The 17,347-nt window shown below is 32.0% G+C and overlaps 1 protein-coding gene across 6 annotated transcripts in view; it reads right to left on the reverse strand.

Moving 5' to 3' along the window:
* Positions 1-17,347, reverse strand: part of LOC134844126 (beta-1,3-galactosyltransferase 5-like) — a 207,975-nt gene that overhangs the window by 19,998 nt on the left and 170,630 nt on the right. For 5 of the 6 annotated variants that reach the window (XM_063860640.1, XM_063860637.1, XM_063860639.1 and 2 more), the window contains one exon: positions 8,150-8,734. In XM_063860640.1, the coding sequence (XP_063716710.1) occupies positions 8,150-8,404 (255 nt within the window). In that variant the 5' untranslated portion in view covers positions 8,405-8,734. Of the gene's footprint in view, positions 1-8,149; positions 8,735-11,742; positions 11,849-17,347 lie in introns of those variants that run through there. The other variant, XM_063860641.1, reaches the window with a different exon arrangement.

Genomic DNA, 17,347 nt, shown 5'->3' on the forward strand with positions numbered 1-17,347 from the left:
TTGGTCTATGTCCGTTTTTACTGCATATTTGCATTGTAATTTTTCTGAAGTTTCATCTTTTGCAAGGAAACACTTGATATTTTGTGGTATTTCGACTGTTGTCTTCCTAGTTAACAATTCAGGTGGTCTATTTTTACTTAAAGTATCGGGTAATGCGAGGTTTTTTCCTGCTGTCCAAAATATATGTAAGTTTGGAAACTTCCTTGAAGTTAGTTGAAATCTATAAATTCTATGAGTTGGGTTTGATTTATGTAAAAAAAGGAAAATTATTGGTTTATGATCTGTAAATAAAACTGTTGGATGTTCTGATCCAAGTATTAAAAACTCATATTCTGTAAGTGTATACATTATGGATGTGCATTCTGTCATAAGAGTAGAGATTCTAAGTTCAACTTGTGTGAATAGTCTAGAGTTTGCTGAAATGAGGTTCAATTTATTTGTTCCATTGTGAGGTTGTAATAAGGCTGCGCCGATGCCAAAGTTAGAGGTGTCGCACATGGCATAAAATGGTTGGTCTAGATCTAGAATAGTATTTGATATTTCTTCAGTGAGAAGAGTTTTGATTTCTTCAAATCGTGTTTGATGTTCTGTTGTCCATTCAAAATTATTCTGTTGTCTAAGAATGTTGCAGAATGGTCTTAAGTATAACTGCATTTTATATACTTATTCACTTTAGAAGTTTAACATTCCAAGAAATTACTGTAGCTTCTTTTTAATGGACGGTGGTTAAAATTTTTGGATTGCATCTATGCGAGGTTTTAATGGAGTTATAGTGTTTTTTTTTCTATAATATGTCCGAGAAATTTTACACGTGTTAGAAAAAAATGTGATTTTTACGGGGCTGCTCTCATGTTTTTGAATGGTAGTAACATCTGATGAAATTTTTCCAAGGCAATGAACATTTTGTCTTTTGTTTGTGATTGCATAAAAACATCGTCTAAATATGTGATTGCATTTTTATTGAGTATGAGTAGTCGGAAAATTTTACTCATGAATGCTGAGAATGCTGCTGGTCCTATGCAAATTCCATAGATAATCTATTGAATTCATATTGCTGATTTCCAATAACGCAATGTGTTAGTCGTCGTGATTGTTTGTCTAACGGCATTTGAACATATGCACTATTCATATCTGCTGTTGTGAAATATTTACCGTTTAATTTTGTGAGAATTACTTGAATTGGTTCAATAGGCCGATTACATTTAGATTCATCAATGAGTGAATTGAGGTATCTTGCATCTAGATTTTTTTTTAATGATTCTCCTTTTGCTAAGATGATAACGGGGTTTATAAATGTGTTACATTTCAGGTGCTCTTCTTTATTTACTGGAGAAATGATTTCATATTGTTCTAGTATGTCAAGTAATCGGTTAACTTTGTCTTGTAGGTGAATTGGGACTTTACTTGCTCGTTGCTTTTTGAAAACTGCATCAGATTTTAGAGGTAAATATAGTGGTGAATTTACTTTTCCAACATCAAATTTAGATGTTGCGTAAACTTTTGGGTATTTCAATAGTAGATCAGCTAAACGTTCAAATTTTTTTTGGGTTATCTGAGAGTGTTGGAAGTTGAACATCGTTAAGAATTTTTGTTGTTCTTCTGTGTATTTTGATATTTGAAATGTTGGTTTAAGGTAAGGTGTTTTTGTGAAATATTCTGTGTTTCGTTTTTCATTACTTTTTATAGTATTAATCGATAATTCTTCGTCAAGAATTGTTGATTGACATATATCTAATAGTTGTAAAAAATTATTTACTCTATACGCTACTTCTTTTGTGGGAAAAATTGTTGCGTTAGTTTTACAATAACCTAAGAGTCCTAGATGTAGGGTTAATTTAAATGGAGAATTGTTATATACATGTAAAGAAATCATGTCTGATTTTGATTCTTTCATGTATAATTGGTCGGAATTCAACGTCAGACATATAGAGATGTTGTTTATTTTGCTCCTTATCGTATTGGTGAACTTGTTTGATTGAAAAGTTATAAATATAATCAGCTAGTGGTTTCAGGTAGTTCCGTTCCTGATTTTATATAGGGTAAAATTTGGAGAAAAATGGTGGTTCCTTGAAAAAATGTTAAAGCTGTGTTTTTCATTCTTGTTTATTTATCTTTCATATGAATTCTGCTGTTTAAGATATTTATAGTTGGTATATATTTAGTAATAAATGGTATTCGAATGATATTATGTTTTATATCTGTGATGTGGAAGGTTTGTTTAAATGGTTTGCTCATAAGTTTTTTTTCTGTTCCGTTGTTCGAGTGGGAACAAGGAAAAGTTGAAGTTTTTCATAATTTGTTACGGTTGATCCTTGTGCTGTTGCTAGCCTGCTTGTTGTTTTTAAGAGTATTAATTCTGGATGTAAAATTTTTATTTTTCATTCCAAGTGGGGATGTTGATGATGTTTGATTCCGCTCCGGAATCTATTCAAAACTCAATTTCAAGGTCTGGTGTTTAAAGTTCTTTACATTTTGGACTTTCTAAAAAGAGTGGAATTAGCCAAAAAAAATTTTTAGTAATTGCGTTTCTTTAGGTATATTTTGGTAAATGTTATTTGTGCTTGAACATTCTGTGGGTTTTTCTTCTGTGAATTCTTCTACTTTTTTTTCTATTTTTTGTTACTGCTTATAGGTCTTGTATATTAATGTAAGAGAAATTGGTCATGATTTTGATACATATGTGAATGTATTGGTTGTGCGTTTATAATTGGTTCGTAGTCATTTTCAACATGTATCATGTTAATTGAAATTGCATTCTCTGTGTCACTTTCACTGTCTGTAGATTCGCAATTGATGTGATTTAATTGCAATTTTGTACTTCCGTTATTATCAATACCAGGGGGTCTGGTTGAGTTTCTTCAGTTGTTTGTACTTGACTGATTTGCCTTTGATGTTTAGGTGTACTACTTCTATAATTTTGCTGCGAATTTTGATAACCTGTGTTATTCGTATGTGGTGATTGAGAGTAGTTTTTTTGTCTGTTGTTATAACTTGATTTTCTGTTTTGGGAACTATTGCGTAATCTTTTTTGATAGTTATTATATTTTGATCTTTGATAGTTTTATCTGTTGTTAGAATAATCGCATGATCTATTATTTTGATATCTATGATTTCGATCAATTTAATAGTTTCTATTCCTATCGTTGGAATTATTTCTATTTCTATTGTATGAAGAGTTTCTAGATCGATCATTTAAAAAATATGTTTTTCTAGAATTTGACTGAGAACTGGCATTGATAGAAAATTCAGGTTGGTTTGAATTTGATCTTGATTAGTTATTTCGATACTGACTATTTCGACTGTTTGATCAACTATATCTGTTTTGCGAGAAATGTCGTGAATTTTTTTGATTTGGTGATCGTCCTCGATAATTCGGATTGTAAGGTGATTGTTGTCTAGAGTAATTTGAGTTATTTGGAAGTGGTTTTCCGAAACTATTTTCACTATGAATGTTTTTGTTGGGTAAATTTTGAACTGATGAAATGATTTATTTGGTTCTCTATATATTTGTGGTTTATTTTGATTGACTCGTTGTTTTGTCTTCATTCGGCAATGCTGTGTCCATATCTTTGGCAATAATTGCACCATTTTTTGAATGATGGTTTACCTTTAAAATTTGGGGTTTTCTCATAGATGTTTAAGATTTCAGTGATTTTTTCAGATAATTCTGTATAGGAATTGTGAATATTGTTTATTTGTGAATTAGTGGTTTGGATGTTATTGACATATTGTAGCTTTAGAATTTCTGTTTCTTCTAGTTTCATAGTGATTTCTGTTTGTTCGTATTTAGCTACTAGTTTACTTAAATGTAAATCTGGTTCTCGGATTGAGGAAGGATGTGATGCTCTCTTTTTTATTGCTAGTTTTCGCAATTGAGGTGTTAGAGAGATCATCAAGATTTCTGTCATCTTTGTATTTTTATAATCATGGTTATTGAGTGAGTATGCTTTTCGGACTAGTGTTTCAATTCTTACTGCAAGTTGTTTAATTGTTTTATTTGGTAGTCTACGCATTTCATTGCATAAAAATCTTTGATGTTGTTTGTTTCTTTCAGAATCAAATATTTTTGAGAATTCTTGTGTGAATCTTTTCCAATCTGATTTTATTTCTATAGGTTAAACTGAAAACCATTTTTGGGCTGCGCCGTCAAGTGCGGTTTGGATTAAGGCTGTGCGTCTATGTATCCAATTTTGATGAAGCGGCGTATTTACTGGTTCAGGTCCTATGTTTAAAGTTAAAATTGCTGTGACTGCATTTAGGTTATCTTCTACAAAGTATTTAGGACCTGTGCCTGTAAATACCATTAGTGTTATATTCGATGATATTGATGATCCACCCATTAGGTATGGATTCATAGTCATTTGCAGTGATTCCGCGGCATTTGGCATTTGAGAAAAGTTTGTAAGTTGACTTTTTTTTATTTCATGTTGTGGTAAATAATATGGCAGTGGGATTTCGTTATGCATTTTAGTTGGTTGGTAAGATTGTGTTTTGACTAGGTTTTGTGGTTGAAAATTATTATTGTAAGATCTTGGATTATTTCTAAGTTGTAGTATTTGTCCATCTCGTGGGCATGGTTCAAAAATATCTGGTTGATCAATACTGTCTTCGGCTTGAATAAAATTTTTCATGAGTTTGATTATAGTATTCTTCATCATAAGATGGAAAATAATTAGTTGTATAATGAGGGTGTTGATTTCTAGTATGGTATCTCTTTTTATTATTTTATTTTGTTGAAAAAATAGGTGATTTTCACTTTGTTCTTGTGAGGATCGTGGTTGATCATTGAAATTTACTGAGTTTGAAGTTGGTTGTGGTAAATATTGACTTTGTGAATATGAGTAGTTCTGAGTATTCATATTAGAATGTTTTGTTGTTTTTGATCTATTTACATAACTATAATTATGTTCTGCGAAATTATTTCTATGTGACGTTCTGTTTATATGCTAGTTTTGTTACTGCTCGAAACGTTGGGTAACCCATTTGTGAATATTTTTTAGCAACAGAGGATTTTAATGTGGATTGTAAAATTTCTTGTTGTAACTGGGTTTTTTAGTTTTGGAGTTGTAAAATTGGGTTGAATAGGTGAAATACTTCGTTGTGCTTCTGTTGTTGTTATTGTTTCAACTATTGTTTCATTTACGAAATGTGATGGAGTTTGTATATCTTGTTGTGTAAGATTTCTTGTTCCATTTAGGTTGTCTTGATCTATAAAAGTAGAGTTTAAACTATTAGTTCCTGTTCTTTCCGGGAAGAATGATTTATAGTTCAAAGGTGTTGTGTCAATTATAAGTGGATATACTTTAACATAATCTTTGTGAATAGAGATTGTGCTAATTGCTTGACTTGAAATATCTGTTGGTATATTAATAAATGATTCATGAGACCATTCAGGGTCCCAAACATAATCTGTTTGTTCCGAAAATTTGGTTTCGTCATCTGTATTTTGTGTTCTAAAACTTTTTCTTGCTGGTGCAATAAAATCAATATTATGATTAAACTAATCGATTATGAACCATGCTAAGTTTTTTTGTTGTAAATCGTGTTTAACACGCTGTGTTATGTCATTACTAGTTAGATCTTCACGGATTGCGTTTAAAAACTTTGAAAATATATGTATTTCTTGTCGAACGGTTATACGTCGAGACGTTTGAGTTGGTGAATCGCTTTGAGGTCATTTCAGTTCTAACATAGATAAATAGCTACAGATAAGTGAAAATGCATCGTTTGTGATTATTGAGTTTGCTCTTTGTGAGTTTGATGTTGTATGCTTCTTATGTACTGTAGAAAAAGTTGTATTGTCATCAGTTTGAATGAGATATTTGTCATGAAATGCGCTTGGTGATCTGATTTCTATTGCGTAGATTCCATATTGTGATGTGAGACTACATATGCCTTTGAGATAGCGGTCAAGAAGTTGTCTTTTTATTTTTACATCGGGAAATTCTTTTGTGCAAGAACTATCTCCTTTTTCGAATAGATTTGCGATTAAATTTTGGCAAAATTGTACCTGTCCTCGAGCTTCAGTTAAAGAATGTATTAAAGATGGGAGTACTGAATCTTCTAGGTTTTCTTCATTTCGAAACATTTTTGTTTTGTATCACTGTTAGCGTGTAATTTTCAAGGTGTCTTATTGGTTGATTCCAATTGTACAAACGTATTGGTTTGTTTGTGTAAAAAATTTTTATCTACGTTTTCCTTTTATTGATGCTGCTGACGTGGTTTCTGAGTCAGAAAAACAAATTTGATCGTCAATTTGATGGTTTTTGTTTACTGAGTCTGTTAAATTGTCTTTTAAGTTCTTGTATTGCGCTTGTTTCTGATTCTGAGACTGCGTTTCTTTGTTGTGAAAATCGTTTTCTAATGATTTGTATTTGTTTGTTAATAATTTTTTTTCTTAGTGTTTGTCTTTTTGTTCTTATGTATCCTATTGTTTTTCTGTGCGGTGTGATTACGAGGTCGTATCTTTTTTCGTTAATTAAACAGTTGTGTAATATAATTGTTTGTTTGTTTCCTAAATTGTCTCTCGACATAAGGTTTAGGATGATGGATGCAATTTTGGGGTTAATGAATTCTAATGTCTTAAACTGTTAATTCATACAATTTTTTGTGGTTAGCTTAATTTGGGTCGTATTTGATGGGTTGGAGAGAAAAGCATATATCGCTTCGTGGGAAAGATTTTTTACTTTCTCGTGAATAATTCTAAGTTAAGATAGACTTACCTAATCTTACTTAGGGGTTGTGATTTGTAATCAAGGGTTGGAGAATAGTAAATCGATCCACAAGGTTCAGGTATAATTAGAACGCAAGTAGTTCGTTAGGTACCATTTTATGACTTACTAAGTTTAAGTGTTTTAGCCTGGGTCGTTCAAGAGGAAGGGGATGAGGTGAAGGATGAGTAACCGAAGTTCTTCGCTTTTGAACCTAATTAGAATGGTTAGCTATTTGAAAAAATTTCTGTTAATTCTGGGTCTTTTAATAAGGGTTGGGTAGTGAATCGACGTTTGAGGTCGTTAAACACTAATTTAAATCGGGAGGGGTAGAACAAAATTGTTCTATTTGATCCAAGGATAAGCCTTAATGATCAGAAATTTAGATAGTTCAATTTAATTTAAAGATCCAAGCGAAACCTTGATGATCTCTTAAATTAAATGAAATTAGTTTAAGTGAAAACAAGGATAAGCCTTGATAGTTTATTGATCAAAGGTTAAGTTAAAAAGATTAAGTTTTTAGTTTTGATGATTGTTAGTTTTTGAGAATTGCTGTTATGTTTTAGGTGATAAAGCTGGGATGAAGAGATGATTTATATATACTAACAATTTATGGTTTATACTAACTAATTTTTGTGTTTTTTTTTATTTAATGAATGTTTTTCAAGATGTTATTTAATTTACAGCTGATTTAAGGAAAAAGACTAGTGTTGTTTTTATCGGTCGTTTTTGTATAGTTATTAGGTTTAGCGCCTTGAGAGGTTATTGATTCTTCAAAATTTTATGTCAGTAAATTAAAATTTAAATTTACTGCTGGAAATATTTTAATTATAAAAGTTTGATATTGTTTTTGTCGTACAATCATGAAATCGATTGGTAGGTTTCTTCCTAGTCGTTTGTCGTAACTTTTTCGAGGTCTTCTTCCAATACCGGGTAGTTCTAGTATTGTTCGGAATATTGAATCTGATCTATTGAGTCGTAGAGACATATCTACTAAGTTTTTGTCATATAACATTTTTAAAATCTTGTAATTGTCTAATTCTAATCTAATTTTTTCTAAATCTAGGTTAGTTAAGGTCTGTTCGAGACTTTTGGTCGCACCAGATGAGTTATATCTGGTTCCAATAAGCCAAAATAACAAATTAATATTGAAAACAGGACAAAAAACGAGAAAATACATGGAGTTCCAATTTTCTAAACCAGATATGTTTTTTTATAGATTTTCTCATACACGTTACCTTTGTATGAACTCCTAACTTATGTATAAAGTTTAAAATTTATAAACTTCTTACAAAATAGGTTAGTTAAAAACTTCAAAGTTTGTGTGAAGAAAAGAACCAAACCTAGCACAAACTTCTCATCACGTTCTTCAAAATTCGGAACATGATGTCCCAAAACTTTCTATGATGTTGTTTTAATTACCAGCCAAAATTGTTTACCTTCATATATGCTGATGGTGTGTCGTTGGCTCCGATGTGAAATAAATGAGACGTTGATGAGTCGTTAGCTCTAACTTGAATCTCGCTCTCGGCCCATTTTACATCGAAGTTGTACCGATTCGGAGAACTAACTTCCGACACGAGAGCTTCGGGGCTCAAAATGTGAACAAGAAGGCACGAGAAGCAAATAAAGTGAAAAATAAGCACAATGTAAAATAATTTGAATCTTCGAGGAAATCTCAGGAGAGTTGTCATGATAGCACACTCGAATTTTGATATGGAGCTTAAAACAGCTTTTGGGTCGTTATGACCTCATGTTGATATTGATTAAGGTGCGAATTTATAAATAAACATTTCGTACGCGATAGTTCAATTCGGTCAGACTGAATTGGATAGTTATCTTGTAGATATATAAATTCATCACTTGCAATTCACAATGATAACAAATTCAGGACTTAAACTTTGTTGCTGGGAGATTGTGATGAGCAAAAGAGACAGACTGGAGAATCGGTAGGCAATGGTATCCGCTTTAGAGACAACGGAATTTGGACTATAATATGTAACAGCACCGAAGTCAAGTAAGACCTGAAAAAACCATAATTTTGTTATTAGAAGGGCAGATCTGTCGTGCAATTGTGGGCGAGGTGAGCTTAAAATTAGCGGGGTTCCTTAATTAAAAAAATACAGATACCCTGATGTGTTTTCATTTCAACTTTTCGTTAATAAATCATGAACTAAGTAACTATGTTGAATTTAACACGAGGTATGGTATCAACTTGGTTAATTTACGTTTTTGAACGGCCATTTCATAGTATTTTGTCTACTGAGCTGCTGTGTTTGTCCATAATTAGTGTTATACGGGACCCTATCCCCCTACTGGGCTTCACACTGACCCCTTTGTCGCACTCATACCAGATCTGTTTTTTAAAATTTCAAGGCAATTTGCAGTCGCGCATTTTATCTTATCGAGCTATTGCAGAACTACAGAAAACATTTTTTGCCAAAATAAAATAAGGTCTCGATAACTGTTACCAACGAATTTCAAAAAATTGGTTAAATTTATCAAAAAATACCAGAAAAGAGAAAATGAAAGGTTTCGTGAAACGTTGTAGCTTGCAACATGTGTTTTTTTTTCAATATGGGACGGGTATATTTTCTATTCATATTTACGCCATCTAAAACTCTTCCAGCTTTGTTTCAACCTTTGATGCACGTTTTATCCATTTTTGTGACAAATATCCTCAACTCCCATAAAATTCGTTTTATATCATGACTTTTACGGAAAATTTTGCCCTTAATTGGTTCAAAAGGCATTTTCACTATATTGTCACTGGTCAAAATAATACAAAACATTATATTGATTTCGAAAAGGTGTTAGAAGGTTCAATTCACAAGCTTTACTTGTCAATTTAGAGGTTCAAATCATACAGTATACAGATATCACTATAGACTGCACAACACTATAGGCACATTTGAGCCTGCGTATTAATTTTATTTGCAATGAAAAGCGCGGGTTTAAATATCGAAAAAAGATTTTCGTATCAAATGAAAAAATTTCATTATTATGAAAACATTTTTTTTTCTTCAATTTTTTCTTTCATCTTATCATTCACGCGTTATGTAAATACAAAGGGATATATTTTAGATCGGTTAGTTGATTATTAGGAGTACCTTGTTTGCTTCAAATAAAACCCCCATCAATTTACAAAAAGATAGTCGCAAGTAAAATCTTTTTCATAATTTTAACTTAAAAAAATCAAAAGGATCAATAAAATATTATTTGCTGTAATTATTTTCTACGGGCAAAATTAATTAATTCTTCAGCGAGCGATATTTCAAATCATTTTCCAAATAAAAAATTATATCGATTAATGATACGGCCCATTTTTTTATCTGGCAACTCGTGCTTTCATTAGAAAGTCAACATGTTCAAAAACAGCTGTATATAACAGCCTGCGCTGTCATTCAATTTGCTATTTTGCTTCTGTGTCTCGGAGAAAACCAGAAAAAAGTGAGATAAAAACGGGCAATAACAAAAGAAAAAGGAAAACTTGTTGTAATTTAGACGCTAAAACTCCAAACAAATCAGGTTTCATTTCACTTCAACCATTCATCTTCTGCCATAAGTTAGTGAATGTGTGCTGCGAGAAACTTTTCAGCTAAAACAAAAACACCTTAAAGCTCTTCCTTCTTTTGTTTTGTTCATTGTTCAAAATTTCAAAGAAAGTAACAGAATGGGTATGTTTCTTGCGGTTTATTCAAGTCCAATTTCGGCAATCAAAATCAAAGGTTTCATTTCTTCCCAACTAAATAAAGGTTTCCAAATAAAAATATTTATTCCCTGATTTCAATTAAAAATCGAAAATTTTCTTGCATTACGTTTTTGGCAAAATTATAGAGTTTGAAAATATCAATTGTCACTGATCGGGACTTATTTAAGGTTTTTAAGAACTTAGTAAGGATGATGAAGACTTAAACGCAAAGTTTTTAAGCAATGAAAACTAATCAGCACTCAGCATTGTTCCAAATTCAGTTGTAGCAAGCTTACTGATCATTTTATTTCTCTGCACGTTTCAAATTAATCGCGGTTGCTATTACATTATGGCTACTGGGGTGAAAAAAGATCCAAACTTATAAAATATTCAAAAAATCCAAAAACTGTAACAAGTGCGGCAAAATCAGTTGAGGCAAATGTTCAGTACAAAAGTGTGATAAGTTTTTCTTTTTGTACTTGACATTGTGGTGGGGCGCTATCTAACAAAAAAAAGAATTTTTTTAATGTTTTTTATTGTTCCGACTTTCGAAGAAAACGGAATATTTATAATCGGTGTGGTTTTTTTATTTGGTCAATTTTCACCAATCGAAACAATAGTTTTCAACAAACAGTTTTTATACCCCATTGAAGATAACGAATTTCTGAGTTCAAATTCAAAAAGTTATTTTACCTCCAATTGTTTTGTGCAAAGTTCTGGGGGTTTGAAAGTTGCCAAATTGGCCATGTTCTGAATTCAATTATGCGCGCTTTGATGAGTTTTTTCACAATGCTGAGAGTGTAACGCGAATAATCTATGCGTGGCGAATTATCTTGCTCAACAAAATCGTTCTAAATTGAATTGAGGCTTGCTAATTGGTCGTGGTAATTTCGTACGACTCAAACTTATACACTCTGATGTTGTCCAAAAATTACGGACGCCTCTTTTCAGGAATTCGGCCCCCTGCCGACCCAAAGGTTCCCTCCTTTGTACTAGTTTGAGAAATCCATTTCTAGCGACGGACAATTAAATTTTTTAGGCGCCAATATATACTAATTTTGAGGGGAGAGCGAGCGCTGAAAAAACGCGATTATTTGTTCGAAATTTTCAAAAAACTGCCTAAAAACGCCAAAAATGCCTAGAAACAGGGTCTCTGTTGTGCTATGGAAGAGCTCGGAAAAACAATTTGGTCGATCTGAAAAAAAGAGGTCGACAAAAAAGAGGTCGTCAAATAAAAGACAAATTTAATAATTTATGTACAAATAGCCATTTTTGACTGAAATTTTTATTTTCTTCGAAAAGTTTTTTTGTACTGAGGTCAAAATGGAAAAGATACTTTACCTGTGATTAATTTCTGTAAAGTTATTGGGGTTTAAAGATTGCCAATTTTGCCATGAAGGGATAATTAACGCGTGATAAATTTCGAGCTATTAACGCGTAAGCGGCGATAAACGCGGTCAAATATTTCCTCAACTTGATTTATTTCAATTTCTCTCCAACATCCTGCATTCTGATTGGTTGAAAATTCGCATCATTCAACGGTCTAGCGAACTTTAACTCAATTGCGTTTTTGTAAACTTAATCAGGTTTGGTTTCAATCAAAATCAAGAATTCACTAAGTCACTATTTCAAAGTTTTTGAAAATAAAAATTAACAAGACTGCTCGTATCAGGGCGAAGCCCTGAAAGTTCTGACTGCTTTTTAACGTTTATGGAGCAGTAATAACATAAACAACATAAAAAAACTGAATGAAATAAAATAAAATGAAAAACTTTTCTAAATTTTGAAAAATTTACTATGAAAATCATCCCCCCACACGCCATATAAAGTACAAAACAATAGATTTAGCTCCTTGTAACAAATCAGTTATGCAAATAAGCTTCTTTCAACCAATTCTGAACAATTTTTAAGACGGATTAAATCTCCGCTTACGCGTTAATAGCGCGAATTTCATCGCGCTTTAATTGTCCCAAATTAGTCAAAATGGCCAAAATGGCAATCTTTAAACCCTCATAACTTTACGAAAAATGATCACAGGTGAAATATCTTTTCAAATTTAAGCTCAGGACAACAATAGCTTTCGAATGCTATAAAAAATTCCGTCAAAAATGGCTAGTTAAAAAGTCGAAATATGTCTGAAGGAAAAAACCCACCCCGAGCACAAATATTCATTAGAGAGGAACAATTAGAGAGCACGAAAATCAATTTTTAAATTGTTAAGCAGCACAGTACCTGCTCAAGTAATTTTGAAAGCAATTGTCTGCGCAAAAAATTTGATTCGAAAGATTTGATGCATTTTAAATCCTCATTTGAACATGCAAGTGTAGTTTTTAATAATGGTTTGCTTCAAAACAAAATTTTTTATTTCATGCATTAAGATGAATTGATATTAATTAATTTTTGAATACTCATTTCTAATAAAACAAAAAAGCAATTCTAATACCTCACTGCACGCGCAATGACCTCGCAATGTTCTCTGAGCGCTTAAATTTTTGAAAAGAAACTCCGTCAGAGGCACATTTTTATTGCGGTCTATGAAGATCTTGGCATCAAAAATGTTTATACTGAATTGAATTATCCCTCTTATAGCACTGCCTTATTTCGTTTGGGAAAAGCAATGATTTTGACATTAAATTGTCGTTTACCTTTCGAATTAAGTAAAACGTAAGCATGCATAAGATGATTATTCATAGCATATTCAGACCATTTTTGATCAATATAACAGTCTCAACAAAATTTTTTTCATTACACAAAAAATATTGACCCTTGATTTTAAATTTGAAAAGATACTTTTATTGCAAACATCTCTTGTCGAAGTTCCCAATTTGGTCATGCTCTGATCTAAATTATGCGAGCTTTGAATATATATAGAAATATGTGTATGTGTATATATTATATTATATATTTTGCTGAGAGCTCAAACATGATTAGGCACTGAGAAAAAAATTGGATTTGAAATGAGGCAAACTAATTGTTCATAATTTTTCCATAATGCGACTCATAATTTAACACTTAATTTTTGACATTGTAATTCCAAAATCAGTTGGAATCCAAACAAGAGGTCGATATCTTCAATGAGGCATAAAAAATTCGTGTTGAAAACTATTATTTCGATCGGCGAAAATTGACAGAAGAAAAAAAACACAAAAGTCGGAACAATAAGGCCTGGCCTGCAAATCTTTCAGCACCAAACATTAATTTATCAAGCCGCTTTGGTATGAACATTTTTAGGCGATCACGGAGGACGCATGAGAGTAATTTCCGCTAATAGTTATTTCAACTTGAACTGGGAATGACAAACAAATTTCATTGATGTTTCTATTTTTTTCTACAACTAGTTTTTTTTTTTAAATAGAAAAGTAGGGTCTAAACTTCAGAAAATTTTTACAGAACGTATAAAACTAAATTCTATTCAATTTTATAAGTTGGAGGTCTTGAGATTACTTTAGTCTATTCAGCAAAATTCTCAGCTGTTTTTTGATACACTGCTATACGAATCACAATTGGGTTATCTGGAATTTTCTATGAAAATCAAATGCAACTTTTTATTCGTTTCTTCAAGTATTGGAACACTAATTTTGAGCAGTTTCACGTCAAAATTTGCGTCTCTTCAAATGTTTTAATCGTAAACAATTTTTACGGTATTCTCAAAACGATACTTAAAAATTGCCAACTGACAAAATGTTGATCCTTAATCAGCTGGAATATTTTAAATTGATTCTCACCTTTTTCAAGCAGATGCAGCAACTTTTTTCAGCCAATTGCAATCCAACTATCAATTTTGCCGTTCAAAAAAAATGAGCGACCAGAGAAAAAACAATGTTTTCGTTTGTAGTCTGGTTTTCCTCACCGGTATTTTTAAGTGTTTTGGCTTAACTAAATCGTACTATATAAATCACTGAATTTCCAAGGCTAGTAAGATATGTCTATGAATTAGTCTGAATTTGTCAGTACCGAAATTTGCAAATTGTGACGTCCAATTATCTATCGAAGTAATTGACTATTTCGAAAAAACTTTGAATGGCTGTTTTGTCAAAGTTCGCTAATATGAAAGTGCACCACACAAAATTTGATTTAATTTTGCATATTTTTGATCCAGTTTGATTTTGATTTTGGTCTAGTTTCTACCCATAAAAGAAAATATGCATTTAAATTTTTTTATCGATTCTTATTGTCCGGATAAATTAATTATGACACTGTATACCTTGCGGCTAGTAACAACTGTTTCTATAACTGAATTTACAGCAATTCATTTGAGCCGGACTTGTTAATCACTTACATGCCGCATTTTTCAGATCCGGGCTAATCAGGCATAAGGAATTGCATTTCAAAAACTATTTTGTAACGAAAGAGACGGAATAATATTCGGGGTGGATTTTTTTCAGACAAATTTGGACTTTTTAAAACTTTTGACACATTTTTTTTTCTATACCATCCAAAAGGTATTGTTGCCTTGAGGTCAAATTTGAAAAGATATTCTACTCGTGATTTTTTTTCATAAAGTTATGGGGTTTAAAAATTGCCATTTTGGTAAATTTCGGTAAACTAACGCGCGAAATATTTCGCGCTATTAACGCGTAAGCGGATATTTAATCCCTAATTGAAACGTTCCGAATTGGGTGAAGCAGGCTATTTGTCATCATTTTTACGTTACTAGGAGCAAGTTCTACTTAATCGTACTTTATATGGCGTGTGGGGGGATAATTTAAAAAAAAACTTAAACTTTTGTAATTTTTTTCTTTTTTTATTGAAAACATCATCATTTTTTTAAAAAGCGAACACTGCTTCATAGACCTTAAAAAACGGTCCGAACATTTAGGACTGCTTGCCCTGATACGAGCAGTCTTGTTGTGCCGACTTTCGATACGAAAGTAACGGAATATTTGTGCTCGGGGTGGTTTTTTTTTTCTTCAGACAAATTTCGACTTTTTAACTAGCCATTTTTGACGGAATTTTTTTATCATTCGAAAAATATTGTTGTCCTGAGCTCAAATTTGAAAAAATATTTCACCTGTGATCATTTTTCGTAAAGTTACGGGAGTTTAAAGATTGCCATTTTGGTCAATTTGAGACAATTAACGCGCGATATATTTCGCGCTATTAACGCGTAAGCGGAGAGTTAATCCGTCTTAGAAATCGTTAAAAGAAGCCAGAATTTGTTACAAGGAGCGAAATCTATCCTTTTGTATTTAATATGGCGTGTGGGGGGATGATTTTCATAAAAAATTTTAAATCTAAAAAAAAACTCCATTTTGTTTTATTTCATTGAATTTTTTAATGTTATTACTGCTCCATAAACCTTAAAGGGCAGTCAGAACATTCAGGGCTTCGCCTTGATACGAGCAGTCTTGTTTTCTTTTGAATTCACTGAGTCAATTTTTTAAAAGCGGTTCCATCCTAACTATTTTGAGCTGCAGACACACCATGTGGGTAGTTGTCAAAAAATTGAACAGCTCATATAATGAAACCTAGCACCCTCAAGGTCACGTGTTGGATTTTTGTTTTTGGTATTTTCTGAAAACAAAAGAGAGCGTGGTCATGCATCGACATCATGTGCTCAAGCAAATACGTGGACTTCTACGCATTCCCATTCGCAATGCGCCCTTCGGGCGCAAATGCCAATGCCCAATTAATTTTGCCAGGTGAAAATTTTTTAAAGAAAAATTCTGATGAATTTTAAGTTAAACTACCACCAAAAAACGCAAAGTTTTCAAAGTGTGAAACAATCAAGTTTTTGCTAATACCGGGCATGCAGAGAGACTGGTTTCGGCAAAAATAAAATGGAAAATGAAGGAAATGGAAAGAAAAAAATTGTTCAAAAAAAGAACGCAACAACTGAAATTTATTTGATCTCCGCTAATGTCATAATTCCGATCAGGCTGATTTCAGATTTTAAGCGTAGGGTTTACAATTACGGCTGCTCTCTCTAGAGGTCCCAGAGGGACCGAGTGAGCATCCTACCTCGATCCAGGATAACGGATAGTTGTTTTTAGTTTTTCACAATTTTTTTTTCACTAATGCTTGTTTTCACTTCCTCATGAGAAGCTGTATAAATTTTTAGAAAAACTGATTTAAATAATCAATGCTTCCAAGAATAACTGATGTTAGGCGGTTACAAATGCGGTTGGTGAAAAGTAGTAAGGGATAATGATGAGAAAAATTGCAAGTTTTCAAATGAATTTAAAAACAGTTTTTTTCTTTTTTTCTTTTGTAAACCGGGAGAAATGAATCAGTTTTTTAAGTTTTCCTCGCACCACCCACTGTTATTAAATAATGAAGATTCATGTTCTAGCCGTTAATAACAATTTGGCAGAAAAAACATCAATATGATGTAAAATGTTCTAAAAAAGAGAAAAATTTAAAAATTATGTTTTTTTAGAAAAAAAAATTGTAATTTTCAAAATTGAAAAAAAGTGAAAATTAATTGCCTATTACGATTCAGCGTACCCAATTTACTGGGTGTAGCATTTTAAATTACCAAAAAACGTTGAAAATTGCAGATTTTATGAAGTTTTCATTTTGGCTATTTTTCCTTGTCGCCTCCACTTAAGGCACCTTTGAGCCAACTTGAGAAACTGGAACATAAACAAGCTACACAGATAGTCTGAATGAGCCATTTTCAGCTTGATAACACGCCTGGAAGAAAAAAAACTCTAGAAAAGAATGAAAATTTTGATTTTTAACCTTTTTTCTTATTCAAATGGCGTTACTTAGAATTATTTTTCAGCTGAAAAGTTGAAAAAAAATCAAAAAATTCAAATTTTGAAAAAATTTTAAAAAAATCTCATCAGTCTGTTTATTGGAGTCTTCGAGGTTTTGGGAGACTTTATCTGGCGGCTAACAACAAGTGGATCACTTATTTTGAAATTTCGAGAAAGGTAAAAAAAACATGTTTTTTCGATTTTTTTGACAGAATTCCGAAAGCAATATCTTGGCTTAAAACAAA

Source organism: Symsagittifera roscoffensis, chromosome 4 (genome assembly GCF_963678635.1).
Source record: "Symsagittifera roscoffensis chromosome 4, txSymRosc1.1, whole genome shotgun sequence".
NCBI lineage: Eukaryota > Metazoa > Xenacoelomorpha > Acoela > Convolutidae > Symsagittifera > Symsagittifera roscoffensis.